The sequence below is a fragment of the Silurus aristotelis genome, assembly GCF_946808225.1.
Source record: "Silurus aristotelis genome assembly, chromosome: 1".
Classification (NCBI taxonomy): domain Eukaryota; kingdom Metazoa; phylum Chordata; class Actinopteri; order Siluriformes; family Siluridae; genus Silurus; species Silurus aristotelis.
In genome coordinates, this window is record NC_139574.1 from 7,424,046 (window position 1) to 7,445,922 (window position 21,877).

The 21,877-nt window shown below is 37.2% G+C and overlaps 1 protein-coding gene across 1 annotated transcript in view; it reads right to left on the reverse strand.

Moving 5' to 3' along the window:
• Positions 1-21,877, reverse strand: part of adarb2 (adenosine deaminase RNA specific B2 (inactive)) — a 246,600-nt gene that overhangs the window by 95,253 nt on the left and 129,470 nt on the right. Inside the window, exons 2-3 of the mRNA XM_083546030.1 lie at positions 4,952-5,041; positions 560-1,482 (exon numbers count right to left, since the gene is read on the reverse strand). Coding sequence (XP_083402156.1) covers positions 560-1,482; positions 4,952-5,041 — 1,013 coding nt within the window. The remainder of the gene's footprint in view (positions 1-559; positions 1,483-4,951; positions 5,042-21,877) is intronic.

Consider the following 21,877-nt stretch of genomic DNA (forward strand, 5'->3'; position numbering starts at 1 on the left):
CGGCACACATGAGGAGACAAAAGGAGATTGTGCCAAATTTCAATACTTTTTCGCAATTATAGCTCTATAAACATGAAGGGTGAGAGGGAGAAAGTAGGAAACCGAAATCACTTTCAGAAGCTTCACTGTTTTTTCTTGTGTCAAGGGCACAGGGATTATAATGTGCCTCATTTATACTCTTTCTCCAACTTAACAGATGACTGAGTAGATTCTGTTTGCTGTTGGACCTATCACACACACACACACACACACACACACACACACACACACACACACACACACACACACACACACACACACACACACCCCACACATTTGCGTTTACATAAGCAAGTCTGAAAGTCAATGTTAAAGCCTGTGTGTTAACATAAGCCCCTTTTCTGTGTTTTCTCTCAGTAACCGGCTCAGTCCTGCATCATTCATTCCCTCCCATTATCCCCTCCCCTTTAATTAAGTCTTGGCTCGCTGTTCTGCATCCCAGCATTCCTGCTGCCGCGGCTATTACAACTCGCCGTATGGAGTGCTTTGGCTGCCAGAAGCCCTGCCTGGCACGACTCACCTGGGGTAAATGAGGCCGCTTGATCATACCCATTCTCGCCTCGGGTGCCTGTGTGATGTTAAAGAGCGCCTGCAGGGCACTCAGTGCTGCTTTTCTCTTTGCCAGCTTCTTGCTGCAGCCGGTGCCCTCGAATATTCTGCCGTCCACCAGCACGGCCATCACGAAACAGCGGCGAGCGCGGCGGCCCCGGGTGCTTTGGCACAGGCAGGCATAGCGCGCTCCTGGCCGCAGATTATTCAGCAGCACTATGGGGCTGGGTGGAGGAGGCGGCTCAGGTGTTGGTGGGGGTGTGGAAAAGTGGGCGTCACCTTGCCTCGCTTGTACAACCATTAAGTCCAGTGTGTGGCGCAATCGGAGGGCGCTAGACAACAACTCCGACTTGGCTGAACGGAAACCCTCTGTTTCAAAACCCTTAAAGAGCGTCTCTGGAACGTCCGATAGGTCCGAGGTGAAGTCCGTGGTGGGATTTGATACTCCTCCCATCGCAGAGTGAGCCTGAGCGGCGTTGGGGAACTGCACAAATGAGCTAAGCGCCAGCTCAGCTGCCCTCATCTTAGCCTTTTTCTTAGTAGGCCCTGTTCCCTCGAACGTAAGCCCGTTGACATCAACTGCGATGGAGAAGAGTGGAGCGTGAACAGGGCCTGTCTGAGACACAGTGCGGTACTGCAGACCTGGACGCAGCTCGTTCAGCTGCACCACTGCGTTCTTCGGTGCGTCGGACCATGAGGACCTTCTGCAGCACACTCGCAGCTCACACACACGCCCGTTGTTGTCCTCCTCTAACGGACGCTTTCGTTTCAGAGTGCTCGTACTGCTCCGTGACGAATCAGACAGGAAGAAGGACGGACGGTCTGATGCCATGATTGAGCGATCCTCAAAATTCTCTGAGTTCCAGTTCTCTTTGACCTCCGTACTACTGGTACCTGACAGGGGACAACAGCAAAACATACATTCTTAAATAACATACATGACCACATGAACCCATCATTTACAGTAACGTGAAATTATTAGTACGATGCATTTCTTCAATTAAAAGATGCAAAGACATAGTATACATGTAGGAAAAGGTATTGGAAATAGACAAACAGTAATGCTGTAGTTATTTTACAGTATTTGATTTATGGTAATTTTATTCATTATTTACACAGCTTATATTTACATTTTAAACTACTTATAGTTTTCTTATTTCTGTTCCTATTATTTTATTATTTGTGATTATATTTCATACAATTATTATGAAGCATTTGTAATTTTTGGTATATTTATATATAATATACTTTAATATTACTATTATTAATGCTATTATTATTATTATTATTATTATTATTATTATTATTATTATTATTATTATGTCATATACTGTGGTATATATATCTTTTTAACTATTTATTGCTCATACACATTTCTTCATATTACTAATATTTAAAATATTTTTTTATATAATTTGTTTATTAAATATATCAATCAAATTTTTAAAGCCCTCCAAACAACTGTACATCCTTTGTACCTTTAATATATATTTTACTTGAAAACATAATTAAATACACTTAATGTATCATTATTATTATAGACTGTAGATACATCTTTAAAGCTTTACCCTAAAAAATAATTAAAGGTACACCCCAAGTACCTTCCTGGTCAAAGATACAGTACATCACTACAAATCCCTTTAAATCATCAATATAATAACAAGGAAAAGCACCACTAAGCACCACGATGAGCAAATGCCACCAAAGTTACACAATATACACAAAACATTGTGGACAACTGCGCATAAGATTTGTATGTGTGTTTTTGAACATCCTATTCCACATTTACATTTGCTGTCATGATATCCTCCAGTCTTCTGAGATGTTGCTGAGAGCACTTTGGAGTGTGCTTGTGTAGATTTGTGAGCAATAAATTTAGCCACAAGGGTGTTAGTAAAGACAGGAAGTGATGTAGGTGAGGCGAGGAGCCCTGGGGTGCAGACAGTGTTCACAATAATCTTAAAGGTGTTCAATAGGATTGAACACCTCAGAGCTCTATAGCAGGAGATCTTTCACTCCAACCCATGTACAGCATATGTTCATGGAGCTGGCTTTGGGCATGGGGGCATTGTCATGCTGGAACAGGTTTGGGTCTCCTTATTGAAGTACAGGGAAATTTTAATGCTACAACATCCAAAGACGTTCTACAGAATTGTGGTAGCAGTTTGGGAAAGAACCACATATGGCTGGAAAAGTCAGGTGTCCAAATACTTTTGTCTATATTCTGCAGTGCATGTATAATTGAGTTTAATCTACACATCAGTGAATACATAAATTGTTTTATGCTTCCAATACCACAACTACCTAAACATGTACAAACGTTCTTTCGTCTTCTCACGTTAGGGGTCGCCAGAGCGGACCATCCGCATGTTTGATTTGACACATGTTTTTACGCTCGATGCCCTTCCTAACGCAACCCTCCCCATTTATCCGGGCTTGGGACCGGCACTAGGGCTTGTGCAACCCTAATAGCTGGAGTTGGTTCCCTGACCGGGGATCGAACCCGGGCCGCAGCGGTGATAGCGCCGCATCCTAACCACTAGACCACCACGGACCTCAACTACCTAAACATGTATACACAAGCTAAACCAAATCATATAAAGTCACCTGTAAACGGCTGTGATGTCTTCATTTCCTCCGCTTTCTGTTCTATAATCATTGACTTAAATTCAGTAGAAAAAGATGTCAGATGAAATACAATGATATAATAATACACACAAAAAAAACCCATCAAGTAGCAGCTCCTGAAAGCTCCCTGTATTGCGTGGCTCTTATTTAAGCATTTTGAAATCCATGGACAAATCCTCACAAATGGGGGAATTATCTGCTAAATCACCTCTGTAATCTGCCTCAAAATTGCCTCAGGGTTCATGCTTAGAGTGGGTGCGATTTGTCTCTGGTATTCAATGCAAAGCAGCAATCCCTGTCATAATGGAGGAGAGCACATACCGTTCCTGACGTTGTGAGAGAGAAAGAGAGAGAGAGAGAACTCTGTTTTATATTGAAGCTTTTATAGACTTTACAGTCTGCGCCATTGTGCTTCAGTACAAAGTTTGTGGCCAGATTCTGATAAATGCTGTACTGATCCTTTGCATTTGCATAGCAAAGACCTTGCTTGGAAGTTATTTTTAATAAATCTATCCTGATACTGGCTCATCAGGTCATAATCTAAAAATACAATCAGTCGAAATACGATGCATTTAGATGCATCAAATTTTCCCTTTACTTGAACTAGGAGACCCAAACCTGTTCCAGCATGACAATGCTAATGTGCAGGAAGCAAACTCTATGAAAATATGGTTTCCATGAGTTGGAGTGGAAGATCTTGGGTTAAAATGCAGACTGCACCCCAGGTCTCCTCACCTCACCATACATCAGTACCTGAGTTTACTAACACCCTTGTAGCTGACTAAGCAAAATCTCCACAATCACACTCCAAAATCTGGCGGAACATCTTCCCAGAAGGTTTTTATAACAGCAAATAAGGACTAAATGTGGAAAAAGTACATATCAATTTAATGCTCAGGTGTCCACAAACTTTTGTTCCAGGAGTGTTGTTAGAAAGAAGTGATAATTAAACGTAATGCTAGAGGAGGTAAACATCAGACATTGTTTGAAGACTGCTAGTGACTCAGCTGTTCAGACATCAAGTGGAAGCTCATTCCACCACCCAGTTAAAAGAACAACAAAAAAAGGAGTCTGGAAGCATCTTTTTCTTTGTATACTGAATATCTCTCTAAACATGCTCCTAAGGTACAAGCAACCAGTGTTCCTTTCCCTTTACTCCAACAGGATCTGCCTGATTCATCCCATCACCCTACCTCTTGACGAAGATCTCTTTAATTCTGTGGAGCTGAGGATGGTTCCACATGAACAGACTAAGGATCTGTTAAGTTGCTGAGCAATTGAAGAACGTTGAGGGTGGATTTGGACTGTAATTAATGTAAACAGTCTGCTACAATAGATCAGAACCACAGGTTGCATGAAGAGTTCTGTATTTGAACATCCAAGGATGGAACTGTAATGGATAAACATTTGGTGTTGAGGATGATTATGGGTTCCCTTTTGAGTTTGGTTCCGTTGAAGTTTTCTTTCTCATGTCATCTCATGGAGTTTCTTCTTGCCCTAGTCACCACTGGCTCACTTGTACATTCTTTTTAGACAACTTTATACCTGATTTATTTTTTCAAAGCTGCTTTATGGTCATAAAGTGCTCTACAATCAAAAATAAATTGAATTAAATTTAGGGACCAGTCGAGCACGTGTTAGAGAATCGGGAGGAGTGTGAATTGGCACAGAAGTAAAGTAAAGGCTTAGAATGATTATAAATTCAAATTAACATTGCCAATGTTTTTGTACTTACTTAGCGTGTCTTCATCTTCTGTGCTGCTCGGACCTGGACTCATATACTTGAAGGGGACAATCAGTGCAGAAAGCATACTGCTCACTTTTTCTGTAACACACACACACACACACACACACACACACACACACACACACACACACACACACACACACACAGACACACACATACAGAGACACAGACAAAAGTAGTCAAATATCATGTGATCAAATCCTAGTCTGGAGAACTATGCACAGGTGTCCCAGGAGTTACAGTATACCACAGCAGTAACAACAAATCATATTTCTATCCGCTTGTAGTTACATTCAATGTCACTGAATGTCCATGTAGAGCATGTATTGTGTTATGACACCAATAAACACCAGTGATAGACATAAATTAAGGATTTTAAACTGTTACTGTACTTAAAAAGTATGTATGTGTATGTACTGTATTATTTTTTTTTCACTACATTTTATGTTATAATATCTTCCTTTTAATTCTAATACATTTCAGAAAAACATGCCATTAGATACAATATATACATTAAGATAAAAAGGATGTGTTTGGAAAAAAAGATTAAAAGTAGGTAAAAAAAAAAAAAAAAGATTTATAATAATAATAATAATAATAATAATAATTTTATATATATATATATATATATATATATATATATATATATATATATATATATATATATATATATATATATAATTATATATATATAATTATAAATTATTATAAATTATTGAAATATATTACAACAGTACAAGGAATTTTGTTCACGTTTCAAAAGAATTCCACATTCAGCTAATATTGATCTGATTACCCTGAAAAAAAAAAAGGAATATGTGATTGGTCAGATTTAGGATAAAAAGAAAAAAGAAAAATCCCATTAAAATGTGATTTCATTGCTTTTAATTTTATTCCAGCAAGTTTGCAATCAGTTCAGTCCAGAAAATTACAATTACATGGTGGAATCTCGCAGGGCAGTTTAGCATAAAATTCTTCTTCTTCTTTCGGCTTCTCTCATTAGGGGGCGCCACAGCGGATCATCAGATGCCTCTTTTAAACCAACTACCTGCATGTCTTCCCTCACCACATCCATAAACCTCCTTCTTGGTCTTCCTCTTTTCCTCCTTCCTGGTGGCTCCATCTTCAGCATTCTCCTACTGATATACTCCATGTCCCTTCTCTGCACATGTCCAAACCAGCTCAATCTCACCTCCCTCACCTTGTCTCCAAAAGTCCTACATGCGCTACATGTATGGTAGAAGAGCAAATAAGTGATCTGGGCTCAAGCTTCACTTCAGATAGGAGTGTAGAGTTTTTCCACAGGGTTTTAAGACGACAAGCTCAAATCAGAATGAGTGAACAGTGGGTGTGAGGGTGTGAGGGGTTTGAGGGGTATAAATCTCCATGTTGAAAAGAATAATCTTAAATCACAAGACCCAACCTGCTATTATGAATGAGGTACCAAAGCATTTTTCCTGTTGGTTTTCTTTCTTTATATATTTAAAAATGTCCTATAATTGTTCCCAAAAGAGTTTTAGGATGATGGTATCCTACGTCTGCAACCTAGTGAACCAGTGCTGATGATTTCATTAATAGAGATGTTTTTATTCTGAATGTTATTTCTTGTACTGTCTAGTGTTCTGTATATGGCTTAATTGACATTAAAAAACGCTTGACCTGACTCACGTTGGATAGATGGAAAAAAATGTAATGTAAATGTAATAATTTTTTTCCTTACTGTAGATTTATTATGGTTTCAAACCATAAATTAAGAAATATTTATAGCTTTATTTAGTTTAATAAATATAAATTTATTTCATCCATCCTATTCTGTTACACAGCTATACAGTGAATAACAAACGTACTACTTGTATACTAATAGATATGTGCTTAAAATAATTAGAAAAAAACATTAATCATTTTTATTTTATTACACACACACACACACACACACACACACACACACACACACACACACACACACACACACACACACACACACACACACACACACACACACACACTTTTTTTAAGCTTCATGATATCTGCATTAAAATTCTCTTTCCCACATTTATTTACTTTCGTTTCTTTCTTTTCTGATAAAAAAACAAACAAGGAATGTATTTTCTTTGTCAGACTGAAATGCCATTAAAAGCCACTTGACCTGATTCATGTTGAATCATTCCTTCAAATTTCTTTAGTTTTTTTTTCACCCTTTATTTTGTTTTTTATTTAATATTTTAGACAGGGAATGCTTTTTTTTTTTTTTTAGAAAACACAAGAATTTAAATGGGATCTTACAGTCATTTACCGTCATTTCTAAAAAAATTCCTTTACAATCCGATAACTTTAAATAGCTTTAAATCCGTGTAATCCACCACTGTGCCATTTCCCTTCTAACCAACCTCGTAACTGACAAACCTGGACCACGATTGTATTATTAATATACACCTAAACGCACTTACCGTTCATCCAAAAAGCATTTAGATGTCATTACAATTCAGCGAGATTCGCTTTCTTTCCATCTAAATATCAAATTACATATCAGGAAATAAGATTTGTTTACGTGTCCACATTTCTCACTGTCCATCAACAACAGCAAAACGTATTCGCCAATTTATCGTGGAAATGGACATCCGGGAACAGCAATTACGGTACGTACAATTTATACGTCTAGCAATTCTGTGATTTACTCACAGAATGCATTTCCATTAATTTAGTGTTGGAGGGGACATTTTTCTTTTTGAAAAAGCCACTTACTGATAACCAAACATTGCTGACAGTTTTCCTTTGTGTCCTCTTGAAGAAGTGTGTGTGTGTGTGTGTGTGTGTGTGTGTGTGTGTGTGTGTGTGTGTGTGTGTGTGTGTGTGTGTGTGTGTGTGTGTGTGTGGTGTTTACTTTGGAGCTTCCTATTAGAGACATGAGTTCAGGGCGGCATGAGAGAGACTGACAGAGGAGCCAGGCTCCATAATTACATCCCTCCTCGACCCACCGTGGCCTAATGATCAACAGCTCTAAAGACCCTGACATGAAGCTGTGGGAATGAGGAAGAGGAGACTGAAAGAAGAACAAGACAGACACACAGACACACACAGACACTCCCTATAGGACCTCATCATTTCCCACAGCTACAGTACAACTCACTGCTGCTGTTTATGGATTTGGAAAGACAAGTGAAAGCAAGCAAGCAAAAATGTAACAAGAAATTATATAGAGAAAACATGTTGCTGTAAATATGTATAGTACATATGTAGAAACAGAAATATGTATATATAAATAAGTATATATGTTTCTCAACATATATAAAAGACAGTAGTTAAGAATGCTGGGCATTTCAGTATTATTATTATTATTATTATTATTATTATTATTATTATTATTATTATTAGTAGTAGTAGTAGTAGTACTATTTGTATATATATATATAATTTTTTTTATATATATATATTTATTTATTTAATTTTTTTATATGCACAGATTTCTAAATATAAACATATATTCTATAATATTATTATTGCTAGTAGTAGTACTATTTATATATACATATACATACATATATTCTATAATATTATTATTATTATTATTATTATTATTATTATAATTATTATTTATAGCATTAATTTATTTTTTTCATTTAAGCACATTTACAATATTCCAGAAAGATTATTTAAATAGTTTCGTTGAATTAATTTCCATCATTTACATAATCGTTCATTATTCACTCTTACTGAACGATTATGTAAATAATTCCCATCATTTACATAATCGTTCATTATTCACTCTTACTGACTGTTAGGTCCCTAAGTTTCTGTAAAAATGTCTCTCTATATACCACTGAAATGCAGTTGTGTGCTAGCATTTCACACCTGGGCCTTCAGTAGTGTCCTACCAGAATCAGTTCACCCCTAAATACCATCATTATGACTATAGAATTCAATATTATAGAGAAACAGTAGAACAGAGCGCTGCATCACAGACAGGAATCTCATACAGTAAGAATGAATGCCGTTACTAAAGCAAGAAACCCAATGAGGACAATTCAGCAAGTCTCCTTCCACAAATTGTGTATTTATGTTCTACAGGAAAGATTAAAGTACCTGACCTTTCCTCACGATGTCCGGCTTTTCTTAAAAAGTCAGTCATGTCCTGAAAATGTCTTTGTAAATATATCTGCTACCAAATCAATTTCATCTACTATGTCAATCATTGTGGAATGAAAAAGCAGCTATAAAATCCACACCAATATATTTGAGCTTGTGCAGTTTGCTACAGATCCCGGTTATGATCCCTAATGACCATCCAATCAAATGACATAAAAATGCTGACGTTTTTATATACGCCTGCTAGAAAGCCTCAGCGAGGCCAAATCACAATCTGATTAGGTGCTGACTGTGAAAGGCTTATGGCAGATACATACCTGGAAACAGGTGATGTGAGGGTGAAGCCTGATTGGATAAAAACGTTTACCTGAACTTCCACTCAGGTGTCTCTCTTACACCTGAGAAAAAAGCTATGAAATTAAGAGACTTTTGGGAATAATTGAATACACATTCATGAACAAAAATATTTCTTAAGTCGTGATTACGGTGTTGACTTCCAGCCTTAAAGTAAAAGGGTTTAATGAAAATGTTGCACTGGTTATTTATGAATGCGGCACATTTATTTTCCCAGGTTTAAAAGTAATCGTGTTTCCTGACTGATTTTAATTCTTAGAATTACTCGACTTCTTCTAGGGGTCTTCACAGCGGATCATCTGTCTCGGTACCCCCCTGTCCTCTACATCTGCCTCTTTCAACACAACTACCTGCATGTCTTCCCTCACCACATCCATGAACCTCCTCCTTGGCCTTCCTCTTTTCCTCCTACCTGGTGGCTCCATCCTCAGCATTCTTCTACTGATATACTCCATGTCCCTCCTCTGCACATGTCCAAACCATCTCAATTATGTCCAAACCATCTCAATTAATACTTGACTATTAAGAAAATAAATTTTCCGAGCACATTTTGGAGCTAGTATTAAACTGTGTTTTGCGTGTAGCTAATACTTTGTTGCGTGCCGATTTCGAGAGAAAGAAGGTAAAGTCCACGGTTTTATAATCACACGATTTTAAGACCAATTTGACCTTGGTAGCTTGCTGAACTGTTGCACCAAAATGGCTGTTCATGTGAGCGAGCGCCCCCTGCAAATACCCTGACCGAAAATAGAGGCAAGAGAGAAAGACGAGAGAGAGAGAGAGAGAGAGAGAGAGAGAGAGAGAGAGAGAGAGAGAAAATACAATCTGAAGCTGTGTCACCTATCAGAAACCTTAAGAAATCCTTCCCGCTTGACTGAAACGTGACTGTGCCAAGGCAGCAGGGATTCTGACAACTTGTGTTGAGCGAGATAAGGAACGAGAATCCAATTATTTCTCCTTACCAAGCTGTAGCTAGGATGCTCTCTCTCTCTCTCTCTCTCTCTCTCTCTCTCTCTCTCTCTCTTTCTCTCTCGCTTGCTTCCTCTGTCTCACTTTTCTCTATCTCTCTCACTTTCTCGCTCTCTTGCTCCCCCTCCCCCCCTCTTCCATCAAAAACTGGTAAAAAAAAAATTTCTAGGTCAAACACAGAACAGCTAAAATGCCGAATGTCAGCAAGCGGAAGTGAAGATCCAGCGCTTCCATTGTTCTCGTCTTCTGTGTCACTACCTGAATGATGACTGCCAGGGATAGGATGTGAATAAATAATTGAACGCTGCTATCAACATCATCTACCAATCACCCCCAAAGTGCTGAGACAGTCTTTCAGCATCAGTCATGGGGTTCAGTGAGGATTCAGGGGTTTATTGGAAGTCCACACTGAAGGTTAGTGTTAAACAGTTATAACACACACACCCTGTTATTCTTCTCATCATGTTGCCTCTGTATACCACCATAATAAATCTGTAATGAAACAGTGTTTGAAGTGCAGACTTTTGAGGTGTTTAACCTAAAAAATTACAAATAAATAACTATAAATATATAAATAAATAGAAAAAGATTCCCTCTGTTTTATAGGCTCTAAAGTAACTGGACACTCTCCACACGAGCAGAATCATTCCCCTGTTTCCTCTCGTTTCATGACTGAGGGATTTTTGGTGTCACTATACATTTATTACCTCTGGTATAAACGTCAGCTAGTTAACAGGAGATTCAAAGTTCCTTCGGCTGAACTGCATTACTGGAAAGTGCAGCATTTTTTATGTCATATATATTAACATTTGTGACCAACATTTAAACAAATTACATTTTTAAAACATTTTTTAATAAAATGCCTGCTAGGTAAATAATATATAAAATAATATTTTATAAAAATAGAATAAATCAAATTAATTCAATACACTTTTTTATCATATTGATTACATTATGTAATTAATTAAATCAACATGAATTAAATAAAATGAAATTAAATAAATGGAAAATTTTATTTAAATAGATTACATTTGTTAGACCCTATTTGGGTAATACAGGTGTGTGTGTGTGTGTGTGTGTGTGTGTGTGTGTGTGTGTGTGTGTGTGTGTGTGTGTGTGTGTGTGTGTGTGTGTGTGTGTGTTAAATTTTATATTTACTTTTCTAAAGATATGTTCTACTTAACTGTTCTACTTATTTCAGGATACTTTAACAAATGTCTTCATTCCTTCCAACCCTAATTTATTTGCTTTCTTTGATTTGCGGAATTGTCAGGATTTTCTTGAAGCTGGACATAAAACTTATTCATGAAAATGCTAAAAAATCCATAGCGCTAGCGTTAGCCACTAATAAAAAGTGCATTGTATTAATTTCATTTATTCCATTTTATTAATAAAATATACAGTACAGACTAAAAGTTTGGACACACCTTCTCATTCGAAGAGTTTTCTTTATTTTCATGACTATGAAAATTGTAGATTTACACTGAAGGCATCAAAACTATGAATTAACACATGTGGAATTATATATGGAATTATATACATAACAAAAAAGTGTGAAACAACTGAAAAATGTCATATTGTAGGTTCTTTAAAGTAGCCACCTTTTGCTTTGATCACTGCTTTGCACACTCTTGGCATTCTCTTGATGAGCTTCAAGAGGTAGTCACCTGAAATGGTCTTCCAATAGTCTTGAAGGAGTTCCCCGAAAGAGATGCTTGGCACTTGTTGGCCCTTTTGCCTTCACTCTGCGGTCCAGCTCACCCCTAAACCATCTCGATTGGGTTCAGGTCCGGTGACTGTGGAGGCCAGGTCATCTGGCGCAGCACCCCATCACTCTCCTTCTTGGTCAAATAGAACTTGATGCCTTCAGTGTGACTCTACAATTTTCATAGTCATGAAAATAAAGAAAACTCTTTGAATGAGAAGGTGTGTCCAAACTTTTGGTCTGTACTGTACATACCGTACTTATATTAAAAAACGATTTTTATATATTATTTAACCTAGCAGGTAATTTGGTGAAAATTGTTTTTATAATGTGAACTGTTAAAAACTGTTACTAAAACTGTGAATTTTGTGTCCTGTTACACCCCTAATATATCTACACATATATTATAATATGTATAAATATTAGGGCTGTCAATCAATTAAAATATTGATTCGCGATTAATCACATTATTGTCATAAGTTAACCTGTGATTAATCGCAACTTAATAAAACTTAATCTATTATAAATGTGCCTTAAATTAATACTTTTCAAGTTTTAAATACACTAACAAATTGTAGGTGTTATAAATATATAAAAATCTCATTTTTTAATAAAATAAAATTTGACAGCTTTATATATATATATATATATATATATATATTAAGCTGTCAAATTTTATTTTATTAAAAAATGATATATACTGTATATATATTTATACACAACTGTATATTCAAGGAGTGTTCAAGTCCAAAACAGAGCTTTTAATTTCACAAATAAAAATAAAAATGGATGCCAGCGTGGTGATACTACACACAGTAGTAAGTGACTAGCGCGTCCTATTACTGACAGGCGCTACACATGTCAGGATGGCAGGCAACAGTGCCAGTGTGTGGAACAGCGTTGGGTGATGAATTTCCTTGTAAACGAAGGCGTAAAACATAAAACGCATATATCTACATAAGACTTCAAGCACAGTAGGGTGATGAGACATGCAGTAATGAATGGTGTAAATGTTTTAAATATGACTGTACGTCCATCAGTGACGATCCCAGTCATGGTGGTTCCTTCTTGATGATGAAGTGAAGCTGGCTGTGCTAGAATGATTCAAATCTGACAAATCTTTCTATGCTGAATCTTAGTTAAATACGTGGATGTATTGTATGTCATGGATGAAAAAATAAATGCAGTTTTCACTGGGTGTGTATACGTCTTTGTATGTATACACACACACACACACACACACACACACACACACACACACACACACACACACACACACACACACACACACAGAAAGTTTGTTGTGGTGTACTTGCTGCTTCAGTCTCATCATGACTGCAGGATGCTACAGATTCTGTAAGCACTCCTTCCAAACATCTGTTTCCTGATATTCCAATGTCACAAACACTTTGTTCGAATCACAGCGTAGGCAGGAGACGCAGGAATTCACGCTGTTGTACCCTGCATGAAAGCCTGTTCCATTTGTACCTGCAAATGCTTCACCTCGCGCTGTTGTTAAATGATAATGAAATACACGATAAATATTTCCTGCGATGTCTAGCACGTTCATGGAAGAGGTTTCGGGAGAAAAAGTTTTCTCCCAAAAAAAAATAAATAAATAGTTATTTGAAATGAAATGCATACTAAAAATAATTATGAAATTATTTTGAAAAAATAAAATAAAAAAAAGCTATTAAGCTATATTTTACAAAATAGGAGTGTAGGCGGATGCAAGTGCTGGATTAGAACAAATAAATCCAAAATGTCAGGCGAAATCAACAATGTAGAATAATCAACAGTGAAACCGGACGAGTCCATTTGCCCACTGACTCAAAACGACATGGAGTATTTAAACACAAACTAATCAAAGGGCTGTCGAGTTTAACATGCTCCTGAGGTCCCAGTGACCAGCGTTCCTGTCCCTTTCATTTCTTCGGATCGGCCTGATTCATCCAGACATCCCACTTTAGAAAGAAGTTCTCTTCAATTGTAGATATTGTGCAGTCAAGGATGATTCCACATCAACAGCCTAAAGATCCATGAAGTTACTGAGCAACAAAAGAAGTTCGAGGATGGATTTGGACTGTGGTTAATATCAACAGTCTACTACAATGGCTCTCAGGGGCAGTAGTAGTTCAGTGGTTATGACTCTGATCATAAGATCAGGGGTTCAAAAGCCAGCACTGCCAAGCTGCCACTGTTGGGCCCTTGAGCAAGGTCTCTAACCATCTCTGATCCTGGAGCCAAATATCATAGCTGACCCTGCGCTCTGATATGTGAAAATCTGGGAAGAAGTCGCACAGTGGTTAAGGCTCTGGACTACTGATTGGAAGGTTGGAGGTTTAAGCCACAGTATTGCCAAGCTGTCACTATAGATCCTTGAGCAAGGCCCTTAACCCTCTGTGATCCAGGGGTGCTGTATCATGGCTGACCCTGCGCTCTCTCCTGGTTTCACGAGATATGTGAAAACCTGGGTTAAGGCCCCGAGTTACTGATCAGAAGGTCGGGGGTTCAAGCCCTGGGATCACCAAACTGCTTCACTTGGGCCCCTGAGTAAGGCCCGCTGTATCATGTCTGCACCCAGCTTCCAAACAGTGAGAATTTCACTGTACATGCGACAAGTAAAAAAAACACTCTTATTGATACAGCCGAGGGTCAAGTCATGACCTTTCAAATCAGCAGTCCAACATCTTAAACATCTACCACTTTGATCTATAAAAACCAAATCACACACAGCTGTGTGATAAATGAGGTCCAACAGCTAAGTGTTGTTATATAAGAGAATGAAACTGAATTAGGGTATTTAAAGCCCCCCCCATACACACACACACACACACACACACACACACACACACACACACACACACACACACACACACACACACACACACACACACACTATTTACCAGCTGTTATGGACAGTTTGGCCCCGAGGCTTTTAGGCTCTGCTGTCTAACTGCCCATTGAGTCTAACAAGACAAACAGCTTTGCCTAAACATTCAGCCTAAAGACCATGCAATGAAAAAGAGCAGTCACACTTTTTTCACTTTCACTGAGATGTAAGAAATAAAAAAGTTATTAAAACCCTGCTGGGTGGCCAATTTCAAAGCAGAGAGACAAAAAGATAAGAGGTTAAAGAGAGAGGAGGGGCTGGACATGCTACTGAAGCAGCCAGTGGATCAAATCATTGATTCTCTCTCTCTCTCTCTCTCTCTCTCTCTCTCTCTCTCTCTCTCTCTCTCTCTCTCTCTCTCTCTCTCTTTCTCTCTCTCTCTCTCTCTCTCTCACTCACTCTCCACCTTTCACTCTCTCCATCATAAATAAAAAAAGCAGTGTTGTAGTGGCAGTTGAGGAAGACTTCATTACCTCACAGTCATGTTTAGAATCTGAAAAACGTCACACTGCATCTGTACACTGCATCATACAAATACTGTGATTTTTTAAACTGCTATACAAATACAGTTTCATATTATTTGTAAAAAAATTATAAAAAATTACTGCTAGGCAATAAGAATATGCATAATATTAATATCATCATGAATTATATCTCAATTATTTTTGGTTTTTTTTCATATCGTGGGCATCTGTATTGTAATATCTTTCTACTAATATAGATATTATCATTTTTGTTAAATAACTGTCCGATTCGGCTCCGAATAAAAAAATGCAAAAACTTTTCATCGTAAAATAGTAATTGAAAACATTTTTGAAATCCCTAAACAATTTAATTTAATTTATTTCTTTCCCATATTTTTTTATAATTTCTTAAAACTTTCTTTTCGGCTTCTCCCGTTAGGGGTCGCCACAGCGGATCCTCTGCACGTTTGATTTGGCACATGTTTTACGCTGGATGCCCTTCCTAACGCAACCCTCCCCAATTTATCCGGGCTTGGGACCGGCACTAAGAGTGGCTGGGGATGGTTCCCTGACCGGGAATCGAACCCGGGTCGCAGCGGTGGGAGCGCTGCATCTTAACCACTAGACCACCAGGGGACCTATATATATATATATATTTTTTTTTTTTTATAATTTCTTAATTGTATTTATTTATTTATTTATTTATTTATTTATTTATTTATTTATTTATTTATATTTTATTTACATGTATTTACTTATTTTCTTTTAATAAAACATTTACACTGCATTGTTTGAAAGTAGATTTTCTGTTGTATCGGCTGCTTTCTATAAGGAATCTTTAAAAATTAAAATATTCACATAAGAATATTATGAGTATTAATTTGACACAAAAACAATTATTGTGAAGTTGTGAAAAAAACCCAAATAGTAAATATATTAGAATCTCACATATACTTTTATGTAAATATTAATTCATCTTTAGTTACTGCTTTATTCTGGTTAGGGACATGGTGGATTTACTGCTGTACCAAATTTCTTATAATATTGGCAGATAATGTTGCTCCCTTCCAAAAATACATTTAAATTGTTTAAATTTTTTTTATACTTGCGACTGTAATTATATGTAATTATATTTTTAAGTATCCACGAATAGATAATTTATGATCATTCATAATAGTAATATCCGATATAATAAAAGTAATATATTGTAATAATTAATAAAAAATAAGTATATGTATATTTATATTTATAGTAATATTCAAATCCAACAAAATTCTGCAAGGCAGTTTATTTATTTATTTATTTATTTATTCATTTATTTATTTGTTTGTGGAGCAGTGTGACAAAATTCCTTATTAAAATAAATAATAATACTACTACTACTAATAATAATATTGTTGTAAATATTTTTTTTCCTTTTGATAGAAAACTTAATTTTTTGCTTCATTAGTACTTGAAATTATTGTATTTACTGTATATTAATAGTTCTCAGTAACCTTTCCTGACACCTCTAGTACTGACAGCTTCTTGTATATTTATGAATATGAATATAAACATGGCATCAGTTTAAAGACTGGAATTTGCTTGAAATGTGAAGATTTGTCTTGTAAAAACATGGAAAAAATAATGACAAACCATTACATACCTACCATAACTGCACCTGTAAAGCCTTAAACACGTTTCTGATCAGACTTCACGTTTATTTAAAGCTAATTAAGGCCATTTTGTTTGCATTAATCACTTTCTTGCTTGACTTTCAGAAATTATAGGTTTGCATAACAGACTTGACATACAGCACATTAGGGAGGTATCGGGATCTAGAATAAGTGTGCGTGACACCAGATATTACTTCTCCTTACAGTCAGCCAACCCTGCTGGCATTTAGTTTTGGCTTAAAAACAGCTAATTTTTGCCTACGTCCACCCACCCGGACGTCATAAGTTCATTGTTCTCCCTGCCAACGGCTTCTTTCTTTATAAACTCTACCTCATAATTTTCTTGTAGCCGTTATACACTAAGCAAAACAAGACACAGGCGGAAAGACAATCTGTCAGACCAGACTGTTTGTAAATTTAGTCGAAAAAATTAGCTGCTAGAATGATAAGGCGAGCCAATGACAACATTGAACAGCACAAAATTCATGCACGGCTTTTTCTCCGCTTGGCTTTCTCGCAATGCGTCCAAACATTCAGGCAATCAAAACATATTAGGAGCCTTTAATATTAAACTGTATGAATGATAGTTTTTGCAATAGCATATCTATATAATTAACTACCAAACTTTTACTGCTGATTAAAATGTATCCTGTGTGTGAAATGTATCCTGGTCTGGGAAAAAAGTGTGCATGTCACAAATTTCTTCAGATTCCGTCATTATCTGGGGTGCCATTACTTTAGAAAGCATTTTAAAATAACATAGTATGATATACATTTTGTGAGAGGAAAGGTTGAGTTTCTTTGGTTGTTTAGGTCAAAATGAATTTTAAATCTGTGCTTGTGCCCCTAGATCCAGGATGGACTCCAATGTTTCTATTGAACTCCACTGAGATGGCAAGTTTCACAAGACTTATAGCTGAATGTTTAACGAAACAAACTGCCCAGATTTACATTTATATTCACAGCATTTGGCAGATGCTCTTCCCAAGAGCGACGTACAACTGAGCAGTTACTGAGCAGACTTACAACTCAGCAGTGGCAGCTTAGTGATGCTTGGATTTAAACTCATGACCTTCCGATCCAGAGTCCAATGCCACTGACCTACCACCTTCAGACGACAAGAGTTAAATTTTTGTTCCTACACCCTTCATCATTTGGTCAAAGAAAATACCATTAAATTACGTAGTTTGTTCTATAGAAACTAATGTAACCTGCATGTGTCCCTCAAAAACCATTAAAGACTAGGTGTTTCCAAACATTTAACAAGCACTATACATCACATGAACAAAGGTATTGGGACACCTGACTTTTTCAGCCATATGTGGTTCGCTAACACCCTTTTGTGTATAAATATCACACAAATCTTCATAATATCACATATCAAAATGTAGAGGAACATCTTCTTATAAGAGTGGAGGTTATTAAAACAACAATCAATGTGGAATAGGGTGTTTAAAAAGCATGTACAAATCTTATGTCTTATCTTAGGTGTCCTCAAACGTTTGTTGAGAGTCTATAGTGGCATACTTAAAGGGCATTCAAATGACCTAAATGCTGCTTCATTTCACTTGAACTAGGAGACCTAAAACATGTTCCCATGTGCACAAAGCAAACTTCATGAACATATGTTTAGCATGGCTTGGAGTGGAAGATCTCGTGCTATATCTATAACCCTATTGAACACCTTTGGGATGAATGTAAATACTGAGTGCACCCCAGACCTCCTCACCTCACCTACATCAGTACCTGACTTTATTAACACCCCTGTGTCACACTAGTTCAAGTAAAGGGAAGATTACTTGCTACTGCATCCAGAGACACCCTGTACATTTGTGTGCCTTCAGCTTTGCAATAACAGTTTGGGAAAGAATCACATATGGCTGGGAAAGTCATGTGTCCCAATGCTTTTGTCTATATAGTGTAGACAGATAGATAGATAGATAGATAGATAGATAGATAGATAGATAGATAGATAGATAGATAGATAGATAGATAGATAGATAGATAGAGAGAGAGAGAGAGAGAGAGAGAGAGAGAGAGAGAGAGAGAGAGAGCAGGTACACAGCAACAATATGCAGTTAAGCATCTACCAGAAGTGCAAATAGTAGCAATTGTGCAAATTGACAAGTGCAGATAAATATGTAAGTATATGTACGGTAAAGCATGTCAAAATATAAGTTGATATATGTACACAAAATAATGTACAGAAAAATGTGCATGAGCTGTTGATTAAGTATAACAATAGAAATGTGTGTGCAATGTGCAAATGAGAAAGTGCAAGTGCACTAAGAATTATATATATATATATATATATATATATATATATATATATATATATATATATATATATATATATATACACACACACACACACACACACACACACACACATATATATATATATATATATATATATATATATATATATATATATATATATATATATATATATATATATATATACATAAATACATACATATACATACATAGTATATAAGAGGTTAAGAGGTTAAATTAGTGCATGATCTGTGTAAAATTATTGTATAAAGTACATTGAATTATATACTTGAGTGAGAATAGCAAGATATCCCTGGTTGTTGGAAGCTGAGCATGTATGTACGTCTGGAACAAATGCTCATTTTGTCACTTTGTCACTGGTGCGAAGGTAGCGTTAGAGTGTTACAGTAATTGTATTAACGTTACTGACAGATGACGAGATTGAAGAGTTTTTCTTTCCTCTGATAGATTCTGCATACACCAGCTTAGTGGTTCGCTAAATAGAGAAGACAAGCTTATATTTAGCACCTGATTAGCTTTGCAGAATACAGAAAAAAAAATAATCCCACCATCTGCTTTGCATGGGTTTCTCTGCTCCATGCCAAGTGCAGAGGTTTGAGTGCTCTAGCTGCTGCTTTCTTCAGTGGGCACAGGTCCTAATCTTACACCCAACCAGTCGACACACACACACACACACACACACACACACACACACACACACACACACACACACACGCGCGTGCACATGCATAAAAAAAACCCCAATCCAACACACCTCCTCATGATTCAATTAGTGTAATGAGCGTGGCTTTTGTGCTCGTCTGTATCGAGTGTCATGGTGGAGAGATTCTTGCAGGCCCGAGGCTATGGGTTTGGAGTGGGTGGGAGGAACACTTTCAATAAGGCAGTCAGAGCAGCACGTTCTTCACGATGCTCAGCAAATCAAGAGGTTCTCTGTGGAAAATCTCATCTCAAGGCGGACTTAAAATTGCATAATACAATAAAACGCATAAAAGGTTGCATTCGTTCCAGGAGCGCAACAAGTTCTTTTAAGGAGGATGTGTACAGCTTCGAGTCTGGATTTTTCCTTCCTGCTTCTCTCCTCTTTATATAAATCAGAAGTACATTGACAAGGATTTAACAAAACCAGAAACGACTTCTAACCTCTTGATAATAATATATATTCAACAGTACACGTGAATTCTCGGAACAGGTTATCAAATTTTCTGCCATTTTGTATTCATTTCTATTACATCTGCTCTGTCTATAAATTCAGCTGTGGATTATACACCCAGTATATACATACAAATATAGATAAGTCAGTGGACACCTGACCATCAGATTCTAATGTAATTTTTGAACATCCCATTCCACAATTAGTCGCCATTTGCTGTTATAATAACCTCCACTCTTCTGAGAAGATGTTCCACTAGGTTTTAGACTCTCCTTGTGGAGATTTGTGTGAGATTCATTTAGCCACTGGTGTGTTAGTAAAGTCAGGTACTGATGTCAGTGAGATGAGGAGGCCTGGGGTGCATTCAGTGTTCACATCCTTCCCAAAGGTGTTCAATAGTGTTTTGTTTCAACCTATGTAAAGCATTTCTTCATGGTGCTGGCTGTGCTTCAGCCTTTAACTTTGTGGTAACAGTTTGAGGAAGAATCACATATGCCTGGAAAAGTCTGATGCTTCTTTCAGCTGCTCCTTCTAGGGTTGTATGGAGATGGATGAGCTGCTGTGGATACCCCTGTCCTCTACATCTGCCCCTTTCAAACCAACCACCTGCATCTCTTTCCTCACCATATCCATAACCCTCCTGCTTGCCCTCCATCTTTTCCTTCTGCCCTGGAGGCTCAATCCTCAGCATTCTTCTACCGCTTCATATACCCCATGTCCCCCCTCTGCACATGACCAAACCATTACAATCTCACCTCTCTCATCGTGTCTTGAAAACGTCCTACACCTTCCTCTAATAAACTCATTTCTAATTCTGTCCATCGTCGTCACTCCCAATGAAAATCTCAGCATCTTCAGCTCTGCTACCTCCAGCTCCACCTCCTGTCTTTTACTCAATGCCACTGTCTCTAAACCATACACAGTCCTATATCAGAATTACATTGGCATTCAGGGACAGGCATTAAGCTGGTTTAAATCCTACCTGTCCGATCGTTACCATTTCGTAGATTTAAATGGAGAGCTATCCAGGCTAATGCTAGTGAACTATGGCGTGCCACAAGGTTCAGTTCTAGGACCCCTGCTCTTCACAATATACATGCTTCCCTTAGAAAATATTATTAGAAGGCATGGAATAAGCTTCCATTGTTATGCTGATGATACCCAACTATATATCTCATCTAAACCAGGCGATACAGCTCAATTAACTCGGATAACTGAGTGTGTTAAGGAAATAAGAGATTGGATGACCCATAACTTTCTACTTTTAAATTCTGATAAGACGGAGATTTTGCTCATCGGCCCAAAAACTAGTATACAGAAGCTCCAGCATCTCAACCTGC